The sequence below is a fragment of the Condylostylus longicornis genome, unplaced genomic scaffold (assembly GCF_029603195.1).
Source record: "Condylostylus longicornis isolate FDR11 unplaced genomic scaffold, ASM2960319v2 ptg000064l, whole genome shotgun sequence".
Classification (NCBI taxonomy): Eukaryota; Metazoa; Arthropoda; class Insecta; order Diptera; family Dolichopodidae; genus Condylostylus; species Condylostylus longicornis.
The window spans coordinates 1053125-1076949 of NW_026578032.1; the positions used below are offsets into that span (position 1 = coordinate 1053125).

At 21.1% G+C, this 23825-nt stretch overlaps 1 protein-coding gene across 1 annotated transcript in view; it reads left to right on the forward strand.

Annotated features, from left to right (window-relative positions):
- Positions 1-23825, forward strand: part of LOC129612220 (diacylglycerol kinase 1) — a 204505-nt gene that overhangs the window by 135530 nt on the left and 45150 nt on the right. Inside the window, exons 6-10 of the mRNA XM_055525747.1 lie at positions 544-720; positions 837-962; positions 3564-3688; positions 12515-12623; positions 14281-14412. Coding sequence (XP_055381722.1) covers positions 544-720; positions 837-962; positions 3564-3688; positions 12515-12623; positions 14281-14412 — 669 coding nt within the window. The remainder of the gene's footprint in view (positions 1-543; positions 721-836; positions 963-3563; positions 3689-12514; positions 12624-14280; positions 14413-23825) is intronic.

Below are 23825 nucleotides of genomic sequence, written 5' to 3' on the forward strand. Positions count from 1 at the left end.
TACTCTAGCTGTTAACTGAAGTATGCTTATTTAGATGAATATTACAGAATTTTGTATAAAAGGTTTGTACTTTTAAAATTTTGTATTATAGATTGAAGATGAATATAAAATTAATTTATGAACTCTACTATGTATAAATTAAAACTTTATTTTACGGCTAATTTCAATCAAATATACTTTTATATGTGTGTATAAATTTAATTTTTAATATAAAAGTTTTAAAAGGTTGAGGAATATACCTAGAATTTAAATTATTAAGCTACTTGTTTTTTTTTTTTTGTTATAAAATTGTTCTATGTTGCGGGAAAAATACCGCATAAATTTGGTATATCAAAATAATTTAAATTACTTAGATTTTTTAACTGGAATACGGAAAATATAGAAATTGATCTAATTGGGTAATTGAAATAAGATTTTGTTAAAGAGCTCAGAAAATTAACTTTTAAGGGTTCAGAAAATTAGTGGAATATTTGAAAATTTTCTTTATTATTTGATTTGCAAAACTATTTTTTTATTATTTGTTTTTTTTTTCTTCTTTTATAGGTAGCGTACATCCAATGGTTACGGTAACACCTAGCCCACTTGGTGGTCCAAGTAGTATATTACAAACAAAACGTTCAGCTGAATCTAGTCCATCACATTCACATAGTCAAAATCATTCACAAATGTCAAGAAATTCATCGAAAAAAAGTAACAACTCGGTTAATTTAAAAAATGAATGTAAGTATACATATTCGGCAATACTACAATATTTGATTATATAAGTAGTAAACAATAAATTTATTAAAATTAATACATTTTTTTTCTTTAAATTTTTACTTCAATATTATTTTTAGTGGATTTAAAAATGATGACACGAAAATTATCATATTTTGATCCTTTATTACTTAAAGTTCCTTTAAAAGATGTTGTTTGTTATTTATCGTTATTGGAAGCTGGACGACCAGAAGATAAGTTGGAATGTAAGTGTATTTTGTTTTTCTTAATTGGAATTACATTTATTATTAGGGGTACAATTAGGAGGTTTATTTTGTAATAAAATTTTAAGTAAGCTGAGAGTAAGTTTTAAGTAAGGCTTTAAGTATTTTAAGTATAAAGTAAGCTTCGACTTATAGGTTTCGTTTGATTTCAAATTTCTAATAAAATCGTCCAAATTTTCTGTTTCATGAGAATTACTTATTAAAATTATGTGTAACTTCTTTCCTATTTTAAGTGTTCTTATTTGCCTTACATAATTCACAATATTTTGTAACAATGACAAAAAAATACTTGATTCATTTCAAAATTCAGAAAAGTAACAATTTTTTCAAGATCATTGATTACTTCTTAACTCAAAAAACCTTATATAACATTCAAACTTATATAACATTCTTCCTCTTATAGAGAGAACATTATTTCGTTTATTTTTCTAATTCTAATGGAGAGTATCAACTGTTCTTAAAATGGTTATAATTGCTGTTATTGCCATTTAAAAAAAAATATTAAAATTTAAAACTTAAATAACCCATAAAATTAATATTGTGGCTTTAAAAACTTTAAAAAATTGAAATTATTTCATATATTCGCAAGTACATACACACACACATATACAACATTATATATGGGTTAATAAAATGTCACATAATCCTTTTCTCATAAAACTTATTTACAAAATAAAAGCCAATTAATTAAAATTTAATATTACCATACAACTATATACTACAAGTATAACACATAAATGCTTAATATATAACATTATTTACATACATATACATAAATGCAAATTCATAGGGAATATATAAATCAATATTTCGTTTGATAAAATATATAACACTTTTACTACATTTTCTCATTTATCATGGTGTCTCTTTTTCTCAATTATTCTACTTTTAATTTTTTTTTTTTTTTGTTTCCAACAGCTAAGGACCAATCAATGTCAGTGTTGAAATATTAATGAGTCCTTTTGAACATATATAATCAAAAAAAAACAAGAAAAAAAAATAATAATTTTAACTTTTACAAATTTTTATCCACAAATTCAACCAATTTATATGTAAATGCGTGTATATATGCGGTATAAATATTTATGGAATATTTTTGTATGTGTGTATGTTTGTATTTTTGTAATGAAATCCTGTTGGTGACAGTCAGTTATCATTAATGAAATGAAATTTTTCTCTTGTTTTTTTTTCTTATTTCTTTTTTTTTCCTTTACTATTTTTGCATTTTGGCATAAATATATTTAAGCTTTACTAAAAGTAAAATGAACCCACTTAATTGATACTCTTTTTTTTTTCTATATTTTTTTTTTCTTTCGTATCTTTTACGGAGGAAATAAATTGTGATTACAGTGTTTTTGTTTTTTTTTTTTTGTGTATGTTGAGTGTTCTGAGATATTTTGTTTTTTTTTTCAATATTGCGGTAGTAAGAGCGATAGGAAAATATTGTTTTCTTCACTAAGTATTCTATTGAAACCGGAAATTATGTATTCGAAAATCAAAACGATTTTAAAGACAAAATTTTGTACGATTTTCATTCAATTTTCATTCAAGTTCGAAATTGTTGAATGTACCAAAATAATTTTGCTTATTAAATATTAAAAATACTTAAATTAGTTAAATAATTCTAGCGTACAATTTAAATTTCATCAAAATCAGTTCAGCCGAACTTGAGACGCACGCGTACACACTCAGACCGACAGACCGACATAAGTCTTGCAAACATTTAAAATTAGTTGATTTTTTTTTAAATTTAAAAAATAGTTTGAAACATTTGAAATTTTTTTGAATATCTCATGTACGACAGGAACATTTTCTTTATTCTTTAAACTCAAATTCTTTTCGTGTAATTTCTTCTTACAAACTAAAAATATCTACAAAATAATTGTTAGATATTTCATAGGATTTCTATTTAATTACTTAATTTTCTGATTTAAAAATGGCTTAAGCTATGTTTTCTATTAACTGGGGAACGTTTATAATGATTATTTAACAGAAATTGAGTAATTACGAATACAGGTAGCTACCTATAATGTGCGCCAAATGATTTTATTTCACAAATTAAGTTATGTTTGTCTCATAAATTTATTAGAGGCTTCAATTTCACTAATATTACACTAAACTTTTATCATAGATTTCGCTTTCTTTTTCTTTAGTTTAATTTGAAGCAGACTAAGAGCATATAAGACTTAGAGCTCAGACAACATTTTGATTTATCAATATTTTGTATTTTAACTCTATAGTCGCCAATTATTATTCACATATAAATTATATTTTTTATACAATAGCCTAAAATTGTTAAGACCAACTAAAAATAATTAATTCTCCATTGTTTTTATCCTTTTATATTTTTATTTAGGTATCATATTATTACAAAACAAAAACCTATTTTCTTATACTGTTACAAACACTCTTCTCACATGATATTTAGTCCTTTTTTTTTATGTAGAAAAATAAAATAAAAAAGAAACAAAAAAAATTGAATTTTTTGTTTTTTTTTTTTATATTTTTTTTTGTCAAATTCTCGTTTACTAATTTATATTTTCCTTTCTTGTTTTTCTTTTATTTTCTTATTTGCTTTTTTAGTTATGTTTCGGCTATATGATACTGATGGTAATGGTGTATTAGATACAGCAGAAATGGATGCGATTGTTAATCAAATGATGTCAGTTGCTGAATATATTGGATGGGATGTATCAGAATTAAAACCGGTAATTACAATTATTATAACATATAATATAGTTAATTAGAGCATTTTATTATTATTATTATTATTATACAGGGTGATTCAGTAATCAGTGACATAAAATGTGCATGAAATACAAAATCAAATAATATTTTGCTTCCAAGCTCTATGCTAGCCTTTCCAAAAATTGTTTATTTAAAGCTTGAAAAAAAATTAGTCGTAGAAATTTCGCGGAGATTCCTTAAAATCGCTGTACTGTCAGGGATTTGAGATGAAAGTGGTTTGACCTTTGAGGAAGATTGAGATTTGACATCTAATTCTGAACAAAAATTTTACTCATTTTTGATTTTGATTACTGACACTGATTACAAAATCACTCTGTAGATATAATATTATTATATATATATAAATGAACACATGTAACACATTTTTAGAATAATATGCTTATAAGTGTAAACATTTTTTTGGGTTTCAATGTAAAATTAATTAACAAAATATTTTTTATGATAAATATTATAGGTATTATATAATCATTAATTATTGTGGCATGAAAATTGTTATATGTATACCTCAATGTTCTCACTGTAATACTTACATTACATATAAACATATATATGAATATTAATTAAATAATATAATTGAAGTGAAATTTATATTTTAGTATATAATTATAATTATATATACATATTTGGATAATTTGCGTAAAGATTTACAATCAATAAAATGAGAAAAACAATTTTTTTTTTAGAAAAAAATATATTTGTTATACTTATATATTTATAATGAAATGTATTGAATTACATAAATATGTTTACATTATGTTAAGCACTTGGCACGTGCAAATCTCTTTAATTCAAATAGATACATGCAGAGAGAGAGAGAGAGAGAGAAAAAGAGATAATTGGTATAAAAAAATTTTCAATTTTATTGAAATTTTTTATTTTTGATTTCTCTTTTTTATTTTGATTTGTAAATTAAGCGATTCTCTTTAATTATTCAGTAAAAATTTATAACTGTTATATCTCAAATTATATCTGTTATACATCTCTTTTTTTTTTATTTTTCAAATTCGAAAATAAAAATTTATAAATTAAATTTTTTTTTAATTTTTCATGTCATCTATTTTAAGTTAGATAAGTTTGAATTAAATTTTAGAAAATCTTGAGGCTATAAAAATACAAATCGGCTTTGGAAATGCAAATCTTCTAAAATATATAGTTTTGGACTCTTCTTTAATTTCAAACTTAAAAGTCAAATTAGATAATGCAGTAAAAATTACTCCATTTGCAACATACTGGAAAAAAATTTATTTATTTATACAATTTCGTTGTCATAATAAAAGATTTGTGCTTCTTTCATTAAAAATTAAAAAAATAATAATATTTATTAAAGAAAAATATTAGTCTTGACTATAACGTTCAAATATCTCAATATCTTGCAATAATAAGTTAAAACCACAACATACTGTTACGGCCCACTCTAACAATTTTTTATAAAGTACAATAATTATAAATTATGCACAAAACTGCAATTAAATTTCAAATTTTCAGAATTTTTAATTAATAAACCAATTGTTGTATGCCATTAAATAGGATTTTAATTTTATTATCAATGATTTTTAATTTTCTATTTTAAATTATACGATTATATAATTTTAATTACATGGTTTATATACATATATATACATATATATTCTATAATAGTATCTCAATGATTTTATTATGCATAATAATAAAATTTCAAGTGCAAACCAATCAAAAAGCAAAAAAAAAAAAGAAAATACAAGGATTTTTAGTGGTATACTCAATGGTATGCAATAATTTTAATTAGTGACCATTACCTATATATTTAAAGACGTGACTGATAACATAAATGAAAGGATAACCATTTTAAAAACGTGCTAGCTTTTCAATTAAATTATTAAAAACATGTGGGATTTTTCTTTTATATTACAATTATATTTACATATATATATAATTTATAGTACATAATGTTGCGCTCTTTTACATATTTTTTTTTCTATTTTTTGCATTTAAATTTAATTTTAATTAAAAAAAAAAGAAAAAAAACTAGTAATAAAAACAAAAGATAATAACAATAGGTTTTAATGAGTAATGGACTATAAAATGGAAGAGAAAGAAAAAATTTATTAAATATATAAGAGGGAATTTTTCACAGAGTGTTTAATTACTCATTTATATGTAGTGTATATAGATATACAATACCATTATTATATATAAACAAGTATAATATAAGAACTTTAAGATTCTAGCACGATCTTTAATAAAAAATAAAATTAATGATTTTGTAAAAATATTCTTTTCACATTTCAATTTTACAACTTCTAACTTGAAAATAAAATTTTGTTTTTCAACATGAAAACATGTTTTTTTTTTTTAAATGTAAAATTTTCATAAAATACAGGGTGTTTTATAAATGGAAATTTAAATATGACAAATATTTTAATTTAAAATTTGATGAATATCACGTTTAAGACCATATTTCTTTGCATTTGATATTTATTTGAGGATTAATAGAGCATAGGGTTTAATGATAGTATTCTATAATAATCCGATTAATTATTAAATAAATTAATTAAGTAATTTGTATGCAAAGAATTATAATTCATACTAAATGTTAAAGTTAAATATTGTAAAATTTAAAGTGACTAGATTACATTCAAAATTTAATTGAGCACGAATTAAATAAAATATAATAAAATTTAATGAAAACTTACCATAAGTGCATTTTCTTTCAACGTCTGTAATTAAATTTTCGAAATTATCAACCACTTTTATAAAAATAATTAAAATTTATTTAAAATTTAAAAAAATATTTATAAAAACAATGCTGTATACAAAAGTATATAAAAATATAAAGAAAGATGAACAATGTAATTTTGTCATTGTGACAAAATATGTATTCAAATTGACAATGACAATATAGGTCGAATTGACAAATCTTTGTCTTATTGACAAAAGTTTTAACAAAAATGTTTAACAAATTGAATTTTTTCAATTTGACAATTACTTATTTTTTCAGTGTACAGAAAAATGAAATGAATTCATTAAATCAATTTTTCATTACAAATACTCGTACCAAATTGTTAATTTTATTTGTTTCGCATATACCCTGTATATTTAAAATAATTCAGGTGTATTATATAATAATAAATTATTGGTATATACATATATTCTTATATACATACACATAAGTACATATTTGAAATACAAGTATTTAATATACGTATTTATCATTATTCTTAAATGGAATTTAAAAAAAAAAATAATTTATAGAAATGAACATATTGATTACTTTAATGTTAAGATACCTACATATATGTATAAATAAATGCTCTTCACGTAAATGTTTTCAAATAAAATATCCGTAAACTAATACCTAAGTAATCAATAACAAGTTTTTCAGTTTGGTCTAAAGAAAATCTATAAATAATATAATGTATACATATATAAATGAAATAATTGAAAAGGAAAATCTTGTAAAATCAATTTACATTGAATGAACATAACATCATTGTTGTGTATTAAACTAATATAATTGTATATGTATACACGTATTTAATTTCTATATATGTAAAATACAATATTTTATATGTAGAACAATTTAATAAAAGGATATATGTAAATCTATATAAGGATTAAATAAAATTTAACGAAATTTAATGTAGATTTTCTATTCATTTTAAAATAATTAAATACGAGTATAACAATTACATGACATTACTGTTGTAATAACATACGTATTATGTATACATATATATAAAACATGATCTTTTATTAATACATACTTATATGTTGTATATGAAATTCATTGCAAAATATACTAATGCATTTATATATTTGTATAACAGTATTAAATATAAAAATATATATGCTTAAACATATTATTGAATAATAATATTATATTTTTATATTTTATTCAAATAATAACAATTAATTTTAATTAGAAAATTATAATATTTTTTTGTTTTTATTTTTAAAGTATGGGCAAATTTATTGCTCTAAGATAAAAACTATAAAAGTATTTTTGAATACCTATGTATGTAGGTGTTGACTTTTAATTAAAACACTTGTGAATGCAATAATAATAGAAATTAATTATTTAATTATATTCGAATTCAAAAATCATTATATAAATATTATACTTATGTAAATTATAGAAAAAATGAATTGATATACGTATAGAAAAATTATTTCGAATATGTGATTAAATATTATTATAAAAATAAATTATTTATAAGATAGAGTTTCTTATACACTTGTATAATAAAATAAATAAATTTACTTATACTTATTTTTGAAAATGTACATTAAAATAAAGGAAATTAAACTTAATTATTTTTGTATATTTTAACTAAATTTAAATTTTAAATGCGTTCTCGGGTAACCAGAAAAATTAATTTTATAACAAATTTACTGCATTATTATAGGTGCATAATATTATTTACAAAATTTATTCAATGCACAAACCTATTTTTAACCAGTAAACATTTGTAATATGAATGCAATATAACAATTTGTACATAAATATACATACAATTGCATATTTTACCTAACTGCCACTATTATTCATTATATTATTAAGAATCTCATTCGAGTACACATTAATATTTTGTTATTTTCATATTATGACGTTTTTTTGTTTATAACAAAATCTTATTTTTTAAAGACAAATTCTATTGCTTTCACACGTAATATCTATACACACAATACTCGTATAATATAATTACATTATTTGTCCCACATATATTTAACATATAGCATCTGAACTATATCACACCTACAACATATAAAAATACTTATTAATAGATACATATATAATAATAATTGAAATATAAAAACTCAATTATTTTATGGATGTAAAGTTTTTCCTAAAAAAAAAAAATAATTTATTTATATACATTTATACATAATTGATATTATGTGATCGTGCCTATAATAATATACATATTATAATAATAGATAAATATAACATCATGGTCAATAACTTTTGCAAAGGCTGTTTTTGACGTCACATATTGCTTATTGTGAAATTTTTTCTTTTTTTTTTTAAATCATCATTAAAATTATTATTTCTGGTTTTTTGATTCTGAAATTCATTACAGGGCTGCCATTTTATTTCGACATAAGTAGAGATCTATTTTAATTTCTTTTATTTAATGAAAAAGAAATCTACTGTAAAAATTTATAAAAAAAAATGTATTTTTAAAGTTTGAAATGAGTACAAAAACATAGAAAGCAGTTATACAATATACATACATATTTAATTTACATATTCCTATATTCAAAATTAAAGCAGAAATAATGAATTTATAATTTGAGAAATTCTATTAATAACTCTGCAAAGAATATTTTAAAATGTCAGTGGTGATATAAGTATAAATAACGTTTCAAATAATATTATGTTTCTGTTATACGATTTATATACGTTTCATTATTTAATTATTTCTGTATGACAACCAATATTTCACCATTACCATTATTTCAAGGCAAATTGAACGACATATAAACTTAATCAAACATGAATCTGAGAAGCATAATAATTTATCAAAATTTATAATTACAGCAAAATTTAGACATACAATAAGAATTTTAAATAATTTTAAAAATCATCTACACTAAATTTTTTTTCTGTATTATAAAATTAATAATATTTTTATAATTTCAATTGCACGTTATTCCAATGTACCAATAAATAATGAGAAGAAAATTAAAAATTATTTTTATGTGTTATCTTATCTTGTTTTTACTATGATAAAAACAATGAAAATTTTTAATAGAAGTTTTTCATACACACATTCAAGTATATTTTGCTTTCAATTCTTCTACATGTTTCAATTCTTTCAAAAACATTTTGGGTGAACCTGTTTATTAAAACAATTAAGAAAAATGTACTTAAAATGTACAAAAAATTAAATTTTAAAAGTAATATTTTGGCTAATTTAATTATTAAAATAAGTAAATTTCTTTTAGATTTCATAAAAATTAGTAATCAGCAAAAATTGGCATTCAAATCCTTAAAATTTTGCACCATTAAAATTATCCATTTATCTAATTTTAAATAGTACTATTTTTCGATACCAGATGTCATCATAAATTTAGTTTGAGAAGTACTGTTGCAAATTTATCATTAATTTTTTTTGTTTTTTTGTTTTTTTTAATAACAGATGTCAAAAGATCAGTTCTGACAGTTCACGTAAATTGTTTACTTATGTTTATGAATGCAATTTACATTTTAACGAAATTAAAAAATTATATTTTGTGATATTTTTCTAAGTTGGAAAAATATGTAAATGTTTCATAAAAAATAAATATTTGTGAATATAATTTTCATTTGTCATTAATATTTACTTAAATTGTGTTATGTGTTTTATAATTTTGATAAAAAATTTCATATAATGTGTTTGTATAACATCTGAGCAAAAGAAAAAAAAAATTCAAAAGAAGAAAAAAAAGTCGGCTAAACTTGTGAAGGTAAAATTTTCATTCCGATGAGATAAAATACAAGAAAATTATTTTTATTTTTTCCTTTATTGAAATGAAATGAAATATTGTTTGGTAGCGGTGAAAGTAGATAAAATAATAAGCTCATTTTTAAGAAGAAACCATTTAGAAATGTGGAATTTTGTGAAAAAAAAAAAGAAATCTCAATAGAAAATGATGTTACAAAAAAATAATAGCTACATTGTATGTATGTATGTAGATATCGAATATGATGTTATTTCAGCCTCACAACAAAAAGAAAAATAAAAGTTTATACCAGCCAATATTAGGGCAGATAGCAGAAGTCGGATTTAATTTTAAGCTTAAAGAAAAATGTTAGTATGTATAGATCATTATTTAATCAAATGCAAATAGATAACTTTATGCTTATTTATTTTAGGTAATGAAAAGAATTTAAAACAGAAGAGCAATTTTTAATTTAAATTGCAAATGTTTATTATTTTGAACTGAGAACAATATTCCTACATATTATACAATCTTATGTTCATATAAAACCTAAAAACGTATATTTTCAGTTAAACTCATTTACAATTTATAGTTTTGCGGTATTCTACAATAAAAATATCACATAACTATGGTTTAAATTAATTTCAATTTTCAAAAACGTATAGGTGTCTATCTAGATACAATATGTATTTATTCTTATATATTTACAAAATGATATAAGCAAATATTTTAATATAACGACGGATTTAATGAATCACAATATGCATAAAATATTGTACCTAGAAAAATATTTTTATTAATTCATTAATATTTACCTACAATAACATTTTTGAATATGAATTTTATATATCTAAATGTAGGTAAATCTAGATATTTTATTGAATGAACTATCTGAATAATTTTACTTGGTTAAATTTATTCTATATATATTTTTATGTAAATATGGATAGATAAATTCGTATCTACATAAATTAAATATTAGAATACTATTTAAATATTTTTTTTATACATATATTGTGGGAAAGCTTTAATATTATAATTATTCGATATCTGCTATTTGTTTTTGTATAAAATATCATTCTGTTATTATGTATTACTTATTATTATTGTTATTATTCGGTTCACTTAACATGAAAAAAAATCTATGGTTTTTTATTCAATAAGTCTCAATTATATCAGTGACTCATTATGATTTTTAAATATACGAAATACAAAATTGTAAATTCAAAGTATTTTTGTTATTTTTTTCTATACAAAAAAATTTTCATTATTTTTTCGCCGCTTACGTAAAACGTTAATAAAAACCGGTTTTTTTTCGAGTAACTTATAAATTTTTTATCTAAATATACATATTTGATTAGTACAGACTATAGATATTCTTCAAACTTTAACAATAATTATAATTATACGCAATAAATCAAATAAAATTTTTGGATGTTAGTTATCTATTTTGAGTTTTTAAATTTTGGAGGTGAGATTAATAAAAAATCATATTAATTACAAAAAATATTTTATTAGAAATTTATTTGTTACAATACTACTTAATAATAAATAAGAATATAATACCTTTTTAATTTTAGAATCCACCAATATTATTGTATTTAGAATTAGGTACTTACCTTAATGAAATTGTTTTGAATTGATATTTTCAGTTCAAAATAAGAAGTTCAAATCAAAAATTTAGATACTCGTAACTAATAATTTGAAATATTTATTTTATTTTAAATAATTTTCAATTGATAGAAAAATTTCATTGTAATTTTATGAAAAACATTTGAAAAATTCAATATGTATTATTTTAAGAGAGATGAATAATTTTGTTATTAAAATGTTAAATTTTGAATTTATGCAATTTTTCAAATTATTATAACAACAATAATTGTTGAAATGAAATTTGTAATTTATTAAAAAGAATATTTAAATAATATGTAGATTTTAAATTTTTTTGAGATATTAAGAAATTCCTTATAACAAAAAATAAAATCAGTGAGAAAACATTAGTACTTACACGTGCAAGAATCACAATACAAATATTTCATTTATAATTCAAAAAAAAAAAAAACAAGAAATTCCTCAATTTTTAATTTTACATAAGTATTAGAATTTTTAACAATATCCATTTCAATTCTAATAATTGTGACTTAAAAACCTTTGTATTTAACACGAAATTATTCCTTCTAATATTTTTTCTTAGCTTTGTGTACAAATTGTTCTTTTTTTTTAATATATTCAACTTAAACATTATAATACACTGTTTTCATGCAGCATACTTTATAATATATGTAATAGTATTAAGAAAAACAAAACCGAAAATACAAAAAAAATATGAAAGAGATTATAAAAAATGAAAAAGTAATCTTAAATTTTTATTATGTTTTCAGATACTTCAAGACATGATGGTAGAAATTGATTATGATGCTGATGGCACTGTATCATTAGAAGAATGGCAACGAGGTGGCATGACGACAATTCCACTTCTAGTTCTATTAGGTAAATAATAAAAGAAAAAATATTTAACGAAGACTTATAAAGAATGAGAAATTGTGAAAATCTTTAACAATAACACAAATACAAGAATCACATTTCGTTTTATATACATAATTATTTCTGATTATAATATGTAACGTATAATTTAAGGAGCAAAGAATTTTGTGAGCAAAAAAATTTGAGCAAAAATTAAAAAAAGAGAGAATTTTGCAAAAATGTAAAAATTATAAGAATAACATTAATTTTTCTGTATTGTTAAATTTTAATCAAAAAAGAATTTCGGCTTTGTTTCATCTTAAAATTACAATATTCTGTTATCATTAGCTGATTGTAATTTGAAAAATTAATTTTGTAATTAAAAAAATTATACACTCTACAGATTAGAAATTTTAATTGATGTCATGCCCTTTACGATTGAAAGATTTTATTAAAAAAGTAAATATTGAATTTTATCAATTTTAAAAACAATAATAATAACTTATTCGAGTGTATTAAATTCGACTACACACTTATATTTAAAATTCTAATTAAAATTCTAAATAATTGTAAGATTTCTAATCTAGTTCTAATTAATTTTAATTAATAGTTTTTTGAAATAAACTTTTCATAACATAACAATAACTAACAACAATATTTTCAGATTCCGTCGGTTAAGATTATTTATTACAGATTTGCATAAACTTAATTTGAAAAAAAAAGTAAAAAATTTCAAAATTTAAGCATGTCGACAATTACACTTTCAGTTTTTTTTGTCATATGCTCATTTACACAATATTAGAAAATATTTTCATTTTCTTAAAAAATTTCAATACCTGTGCGAAATGAATGCGCGATTTACTGTGAAATTTATATTATTTGAATTGTAAACATATATACTTATATGAAATTTATATATTTCATAATAATGAATTTGTAATAGAATGAAAATATACCTATACATAATGTATATGTGAATATAATATTAAATAAATAACACGTTTTTTATATAGGTGCTTACATATTATAATAATTTTCATTACGATGAATAATATCAATAACAACAATATATCATTAATAAATTATTGATTATACTTAAATTTTATTTAAGAATATTTTATTTTATTTATTTAAATATCTTATAAAATGATTTTTTTAATCTAATTTTTTTGTTTTTCTTTTTCTTTTACATATTGTTCTTATATGGAAATTCTTCAAATACCAAAAAAAAAAATCTACACTGGCATGACAACGACAATTGAAACATCGTCTCAAATTTTTTTTATTTTTCTTTTTCTTCCATCATTACCTTACATCATTACAATTATCGTCTCTTGATGATGATCGCTTTATATCGCAATCAATGTCATCAACATTGATTTTATACTTAACTCAACTTTGAATATAATTTAATCATCACCATCATCAACATCATCATCATCAACAACTCTCTGAATATAATGAAAATAACTTTTAATACATCAATGGATCCTATTTGAATATTTTTGTTTTTTTTGGGGGGTGTGGTGGTTTTGTTGGTTACATATTTTATGGTTAATTCATCTTATTTAATATATATTATACTTTTGTTGGATATACTTATACAAATATATTGTTTGTATGCTGGATATATAAAAAATATATATATATATATATATATTTTTGGGGGAAAAAAAATAAAAAGGAGTTGATAATACCGCCCTTAAAGAAGATGGTATGCATGTATGGAGACTGAAACATTTTAGTAAACCAGCTTATTGTAATTTATGCTTAAATATGCTTGTTGGATTAGGAAAAAAAGGATTATGTTGTGTGTGTAAGTATCATATTTGTGTATATATGTATATAAATATATACATATATATATTTTTTTATTATTATAAAAAAATAGTATATAAGTTTCAATAAAAAATAATGTATTTGAAACAATTTCAAAAATTAAATGCAAAAGCAAAAAAGAAATCCTTGATTTAGAAAAAAAAATATATAAAGAATAAAGTGAATATATTAATATTTTAGTTGAAAATAAATTACGAAAATTCAAAGAAATTGCATTTAGTTATATAATAAGTTTTATTAGTTATGAAAATTAGATGATTGTTTCATAATTTTTAAGTGCTTACCAAATTAATTTCAAATAATATTTCCAAGATTTTCTTTTAAAAAATTCTGTTATTCTCTACTTTTATTGAAAAATATTGAAAATCTGAAATAATAAATATTAAAAAATCTGATTTCAGAATTCGAATCCAAATATGATAGAAATCAGATTTGTTTCGAATTTAAAATTATTTCAAGATTCTAAATGATCAAATTTTAAAAATAAATTTACATTTGTATTATATAGATGCGTTGGTATACGAAATAGGGCTTGTAAAATATGCATAAACGAATTTTGAAATATTCAATACTAATATATAATTTATTTTCTTAAAAATGGAACACAAAAACACAATGCAATAAAACTACAATCCTTTGTGATGTCATTTTAGAGATTCTTTTAAATATATAAATCACAATAACTATAAATTTTCTTAAATTTTATGTGACAATAATGCCTTTATACTAAAATGAAGATTTAATAAGACAAAGCAATATTAAATACATTAAAATAATTGTTACTGGTTCATATAAAGTGTTATAATTAAATTTATAAAGAAGAACATTTGTGTAGAATATACATTAATATAATGTATATTCTACACAATATATTTAATTACAAGCATTATGTCTTTATAAATATAAAAATTTCTATAAATGAATTATTCGCGAAAAATCGCTTTCTCCTATAAAATATAATAGTTTTGTCATTATAATGCGTAAATTTTTTAACGAATTAATTTGTTAACCATATGTATATAAAAATATTTAGTTTTATCTATTAAATTTTCTACATTTATATGAAACTTTGGGTAGAAAAATATAAAATTAACAAAAAAAAAAATTCTTGTTTTAGAAATTTCGCTTTTTTGTTTGCTTATTTTTTTCTCGAGATTTGTCACGTAACCTACATACAATCAATTTAAAGCTATACACAGAAGAGAGATACAAAAAAAAACATAAGATAAAAAAAAATTGAATAGAAAAGCTTTAAAAAAAAATTTTTTATATATTAATTTACATGAGTATTACAGATCGAAAGAACGTCATAACAAACATATATTACTTATATATTTGTACATACAATATTATAGTTATATAAAACGTGTACAATAAAAAAAAATAATAATCTAAGCATTTCATTATAGCGTAATTTTCTCGTTTGGTTATTATTTTACATTACTGCTAAAATCGAAGTAAATAACATGTTCTTAGAATAACATTTTAGTGTAATAATGAAAATTGTAGCATGAAATTAATAAAATTCCTGACTTATCTAAAATATGTTGACTACAGATAGAAATATTAATAACTTCAACAATTTTATATTTTGATTTCGAGCAAATTTTTTTACATTTTACAGAAAATAACGTTTTCGGGTAATATTAAGGTTATACGTTCCTTTTTGCATTTATTTTTATATTGAACTCTGTAATAAGATTTTAATTTCGAATTTTAATTACGTTTCGATCTTATTTGCGATTGTTTTAGATAAATGATATACAAACACTCCCTTCATACTTGGAAATTCCCACAATCAAATTTTATATATAAATTTGAGTTGCGTTTGCTATTGACTACCAAAAATTCTTTTTGAAAATTTAATCATGAAGTGAGTTCCCAAAAATCTATTCGCGTTTAATAAAAATCTAAATATTTTACCAAATTTGACATAAAATTTTCCTTTTGTTTTAATCAACTGATTTAAATAGAAAAGAAAAATCTAGATTGTTTTACATAATTTAAAAATATAGAATTAGATTTTTAATATTTGTATATTATTCTATTTGCGCTACTATTTAAAAAAAAAAAAAACAAAAAAAGAAAAAATAAGAAAAATTTTTATGATATCCTCCAAGTTCTTAATTTTTTTTTTTTTGTCTTTTGTTTTGGAATTTCATTGAAAAAATTATTCAAACAGGGCACGTATATTTAAAAATATATACAAATTTTATTATTGGGTATGTCTTCTTTTTATTATTGGCATTTACAATAATGTCCTTTTTTTCTCTTCTTTTCCTTAATATATACAATATAAGAATATTATTATAAGAGACTAGAGTTTTAAATAGAAATTTTGTACTTAACAAAATCAAATACAAATGTGTACACTGTTCATATATGCAAATATGAGTGTCGGAAAAAGGAAGTTAAAATAATTATTTGTCACGTTCAAATGGTTTTTGTTTTTTTCGTATTAAAATTTAAATTTGAATTAAATCAGAGTTTTAAATTTTATTTTAGATTTCATTTTTGTTTTTCATGTAAAATGACTGCATAATATGCATTTATAATAATTAAATTCTAATAATTAGTATGCTTCAAATATTTTGGTTTAGTGAAATAAAATTATTGAAATTTAATGAATTAATTTGAAATGCAAAAATACTCCCAAAGGTAAATTTCAAAAAAGCAACACTGTACGAGTATAGGGAATTTTTAATATTTTTAATATAAAAATTAAATTCAACAATATCAAAAACAAATAAATTTATTTAAATTAACCACGTATATGCATGTATTTAATATTGCTTAATATTTACTTCTCAATATTGTTAAGATTTTATATTTTTCTGCAAAAATGTAAATATTTGTATGTTTATTAGCAAAAAAATATTGAAAATAAACTGATTCCAAATTATAGGATATGAGAAAAACCTATTTTTTAAAATTTGCATACTATTTTTGAATTTTGCAGAATTTTAAGATTTTATTTGATAAAAATACATAAAAATTATGCATTGCTTTAAATAAAAATTAGAGTGCTATTAATTTTTTAGAAAACGAGCTATTTTGAAAGAGATTTTAAATTACATATATATTATTAGTATTACACTAGCAGTGTTGCCTAAATTTTTATCGAACTAAAGAGTAGAGTACTAAATTATAATTAGGAATATTAAAATATTATACCATGATATATAGGTTAGTTTATAATACCATGGTATAGGTTAGTTTATTCTATAATAAATTGACTATAATTAATTTTAAGAATAATTAAAAACTAATTTTTAATTTAATTATAATAAAAATTTCTACATATCTATGAATTCTAAATTCAATATTATTCAAAAAATTTTAATAGAAAATTTCTTTAATGCGAATATTAAATTTACTAATTTTATAGTGCAGACAAATTTTTTTTTTATAGCTTTAACCTACTTAAAGAAAATAAAAAAATATTTATTATTACAGACATTTTATTAGTTACTGAATAAATTAAAAAAATAAAAAATTTAATTTTCACTTAAAAAAGAGCAATAAAATGCTTTTCTAATTCTTTTCATAAAAATGCGGTATTTTAGTTCTTATTTAAGTATGTCTAACAATAACATTATTTGTTTAAAGTTTTGCATAATATAAAAATCAAAAATAGGTTTTATTTATTGCAAAAATAAATGTTAGTGCATAATATTATAATTCGCATAGTTTGCTCTCGTTTTGCGCATAGTTTATTCGGTACAATGTAAACACTAAGGTAGAAATTATATAATTTATGCAGAAATTTATAAAATCGTAAAAATAGATTTAAAAAAATATTGCTTATTATTAGGTTATTAAATAAAATAACTTGAATTTTAAATAAATTTTACAAAAAAATTCTATTAGAACAATCGTGTATGTAATTTAATTAAAAAATTCTTCAATTTCTCTACTAGTTTCTATATAATTGAAAAATAATTTATTTTAAACCAGTACATTAATATTATGCTTATACTGTTAAAATGAGCATTTTAATATTCATAATATCAATTTTATGCTACATACTTCCAAATATGGTCTATTCTAACACAATAAATAAATATTATACTAAAAATTTAAAGTTTTTCATGCATATGTTCCAATATTATTATATATATAGGTAAACAAAATGAATTATAAATTCTAAACGCTTATTTATCTTATATTAAAATATTATTAATATGTACAACTAAATGTACTCAACATAAATAAATTTTATAATTATGTAGCAGTTACAGCTACAAGCATAATATGTTATAAATAAGCCCTAACTATACAATATAAATTAACACATCACATAATATATGTGTTTGTCTCTCACTTCAAATTACCTTGTAATTTTGATAATTGTTAAATCAATAGTTTTTATACATTCATATAAATAATTTTGTATAATATATTATATAAGTTAATATCGTCAATTAATGGAATACGTGCCTGATAATAAATTTACCTACATTAATGATTTGTTTGCATTATACAGGTATACACATACAACTATTTAGGTTGTTTAATTTAAAACCTTTTCTATAGGTTGATGACAATATTATTCATTATATAAAATCATTTTTAATTTTGGAAATATTTTGTAACAATGACCATCATTACTGAATATTTAAATAGAAATTTTTCGATGAGAATTCCCTCTACATTAATTACATTGTAATATTTATGTATGTTTTTATGTGATAACAAAATATTTCATTAATTTTACTGCATTTGTTCAATATTAATGAACAAAATTTGGAAAATTTTTCATATACCTATACACAAGATTTCTTTTTATGAACATTAGAACAGTACGTTTATACAATTCCCATATCACTTAAATTTGAAAAGCATTTTAAATATTATAAAAAAATATGTAATAAAAATTATACATATTTACATTCAAATTTTATTGACAAAATTAATTTTTTGAAATCAAAATAGGATTTTTAATAAAATTATTGTTCTAGTAATTTATGTGCATATCTCATAAAATTTTTCATCAAAATTCAGTATCTACTAAAATAGAAAATAGAAATTTTGTATAAAATCTGGATTTATGTATTGTTTTCATAAGAATCTCTTCTTTAACGCGCAGTATCCATTTCTTCGGCCCGCATTGTATAATTTTCTTCAATTGAAATCATGTGTACATACTAATATTAAAAAATTTTTTTAATTTCAGATCAGTTTCCCTAATATTTCTCAACTATATGACTTTTACTTTTGATATTTTCTTTTAAGTAATGTTTATAAGAATCTGGTGGATATTGGATAACGTGTCTTCTGTTTTCTGAATTCTTTATGAATTACATATGTACCTAAAATCAAACTTTTTATAATTGATGTCAGAAATATTTATTTTATATTTAGAAGTATTTATTGTATATTTACCTATCAGCTTGCCTTTTTGTTTTTTTATGAATTCCAAAAATAATTTAAGTTGTTCATTTTGTTCAAATTTGTTTCCTTCAGTTTTTATATCAAATGTTCATGGGTACTCTATTTTCCGAATTCAAGCAATTCTGATTACTTTTTCTAATCTGATATCGCTGTATCTACACCCAGCAATATCAATAATTTGTTAATACAGCTTGATTCTAAGAGAATTCTATTTCAATTACAATATTTTTCAAAAATTAAATTGAATTTTCAAGGAAATAAAATTTTCAATTTTGCTAAAATAAATTCACACTCTAGTACATTTGACATATTGAAATTACTATAGAATCGTTTACACTTTTTATCGATCTTCGAATAACACATTCGTTTACAACCAAGTTCATACAATCAAAAATTTATTTTTTTTTTCTAAAATTTCCCTATTCTTCCATGTTCTTTCCATTTAGAGTTCATAAACAATTGTTAACTTGTAACTTTTTATTTTTACATGTCTGTTATTTTTTTTTAAGAGAAAACAAGAATTATTTTTTTTTTCTCTTTTTCTTATATTAAATTTCTATTGCCTTAGAAAAAAATTTCATTCTTGAATAATTTACAACTTTTTCGGGTTACAAAAATAATAAAATCAAATAAAAAAAAATCGATTTTCAAAAGATTGAGGTACGATGACAATCAAATATTTGAATATTTAATTTATTTTTTTCGATTCATCTTCAATGTTTTTCTGTTTTGTTTTTTTTTCTTTGGTTGTCAAAATGGGAAAAGGACTCAGACATAAAAATTTAACTTATTTTTATTTTGAAAACGATTTTGCATATAGTTGTTTTTTTTTCTGATATTTCGAGAATTCTACTTGTTCTACTTGTCTTTTTATTGATATCATGCAGTATTAGATATACAAGTACTTTTAGAAAATTATTGGAGAAAAAAAAAAAACGGAATTGAATAAATATAATTCTTGCCATTTATAAGAATTAAAATGGAAATTTTGTAAATCTGTGAAAATATCAGAATAAAGAAATTTTCTCGTTAAATTTGATATATAATAAAAAAATTTTAATAGCATTTAATTACTTCTTTCTAACTAGATTGAGAACTAAACGCGAGACTAGATACTTCTAACTATTGAGAGCTTAGTGATTCAAATTTAGTGGGTAGGTATAGCTACCCACTTTCTACTTGACATTGTTGCGAAAAATATAAAATTGTGTTATTGAGGCTTGTTTCGAAAAGAGTATAAAATTATAAGTTCAAAAAAGTTTATATTTAATAGAATTATAGTAATACTGTTAAAAAAATTTTGTGAAATATTGAAATAATTTAAGCAGAGTCTATATTTCAGAAGAATATTTTGAATAATATAGTAGTAAAAAAGTCTAAAAATTAAAGTTTTTAGCTTAATCCTACACTAAATAAACTGCAAAAATAGAATTATGAGAAATTAATACCCACAAAAGAGTAATATTTTGCGAGTAAATTTACCTTCCAAGAATAATTTTGCGAGTAAAATTACCTTCCAAGAATAGATTTTGCTGTCATGCAAATCAATTTTGCTCTTAATGTAATAGTATTAAACAGAATAATATGTGCAGTTGTCAATAACAGTTCTCGATTTTATCGCAATTCATTCAAATTCTTCTTATATACTATAACAAAACTTCTACTACAAATGTTTTACGAATTAAACTTTATTTCATTATAAATAGTTAGCAACTTTCAAATCCCTTCCTTTCAGCATTCGACTTCTTAAAAAATCTGTGTTTAATATAAAGAATTTATTATTATTTAATCATTTATTTTAATTTTTAATTTATATCGACATGTGCTTACTTTCATAAATTAATTCTTAACAGAATGTTAACCTTAATAGCAATTTTCGTGAGTTAGAACCACTAGAAAACATTAATAAGTAATATTCCTATACTTTATAATTTATTGTCATTAAAAATAATATAATTTTTAAATAAAGTCAATGCTTTATGGAATAATAAAGATCATTGAAGTCATATTTGTGTATTTTTGATTATTTGAGTGGGATCGCATGATTCAATAAAGCTTTTTTGTTTTTCAAATGTCAGCACAGTTTGTTAATTATTTAATTAAGGTTCTTTAGCAAAACAAAATTTAATGTTAAACAACTTACGCTTTGCAATGACACGAAATAAAAATTGTTTTCTCTATCTTAGAAGAACCTATGAGTAGACGCTTGCAGATGAGAGAAAAAAATTACCTCATAAAATACAAGCTTATTAATTTAAACTTTAATAATTAATTCTACAATAAAATTAAATAAATTAAAAAAATCGTTAATTCATCTAATTCGACAAAACTTGAGTCATTTTTGAAATATTGAATCATCAGCAAATATTACAAGCTAGACAAAATCTATTAATCACACTGTGATTTTGATTTTTTGCAACATATGTGCCTAATGTGTCTGAACACGCATTAATTTTTTATACTAAATACTTTTTATTATTTTTAAAAGTATTGAATTTTATTCGTTTAATTATGGTTTGCATTGTTTGTAAAAAAAATGTAGATATTTGACTTTAATGTTTCTTTTTAATTAGATCAACATTACGAAGAAGTTTCAATATTAATTAGCTGCAATAAAGTTGCTAGACAAACAGCTGCCTTAATTCAATAACATTACACTTCACCTAATTATGATGCCAAAATATTCAATCAACGATATACTGGCGTTATAATAAATGAATAAATGAATTTGCGGAGCAAGCATTTAAAATTGAATTTCAATCTCGTAACACATTACAATTTTCCGTCTTTAAAGCTCAACTACTCATTAGTTGATTGTATCTTATGTTAGGCTAATTTTCAATAACTTATAAAATATTATAATAATTTCACGACAGAGTAATCACATTCCGTTCATCTAATAGCTTCTAATCAGATATTGAATTTTTGAATTCCAGAGATTATACCTATATGCGCCCATAAAAAACTTCCTCTCCCTTGTAATATTACTGCCCTCCTATTGTTAGTAAATTTTGTTATCCAAAATATTTTTAAAATTACAATAAGTTAATCTTTATAAGTCAATTTTTATCCTTAATCCTTATGAGAATATTATATAATATTTATTTTTTATATTAAATAGAAAAATGATACAAATTTTCCAATGATAATTTAAAAAAAAAATTCCTGAAGAAAATCGGAACAAAAAAATACTTGAACAAAAATAGAGAAAAAAATCATTAATCACTTTCACATTTCAGTAAAAGTTTTATTTTTGTATACAAAAAAAAAAAAAAAGAAATTGCTTTGTCATTTCATATACAATCACGCGTTCATCCTTTAAGGACTTATCAACAGAATACAAAACAAAAAAAAGAAACGAAAATTCCAATCTATTTTTACTACTTTTACCATGATGATCGTAAATAGAATGCTATATAGTAAAACAAAAAATTAAAACTCTAATTCAAAAAGGATGGAACAAAAAAAAAAAACAAAATTCTTTTTATTTCTTTCCACCCGGCCGAACGAACGCGTGCATATGGTTCAAAATGATAATCTAAATTTGTCATTCCTATACGGTAGCATTTAAAAATGATGGCATTGCGTGAAATACATACCTAAACTTATCATCAAATTTATATTCCATAATCCACAGTCAACTGTCAATGTCAATTTAATTTTCTTTCATTTTCTACTCTTTACAAAATTACCAATCAAGAATTTATTCTCACATATATACTGATGTATATTTAAGATCATTATATTTTTGTCCCGAAATCTAGAGAAGTATAGATAATTTTGAACAATTATCTATATTTGTTACGTTGTGAAAATTGAAAATATGTTAACAAAATACGGTATACTTACGCATATCCTGTATTAGGAATATAAAAAACAAAATTTTTGCATAAAAACACAGTTTCATGTTCATTCTCACACACTACCAGGAAAAAAAATTATACATAATAAATATGTTAACATTATAATTTCAATGAAACTTTAATTATAACAAAT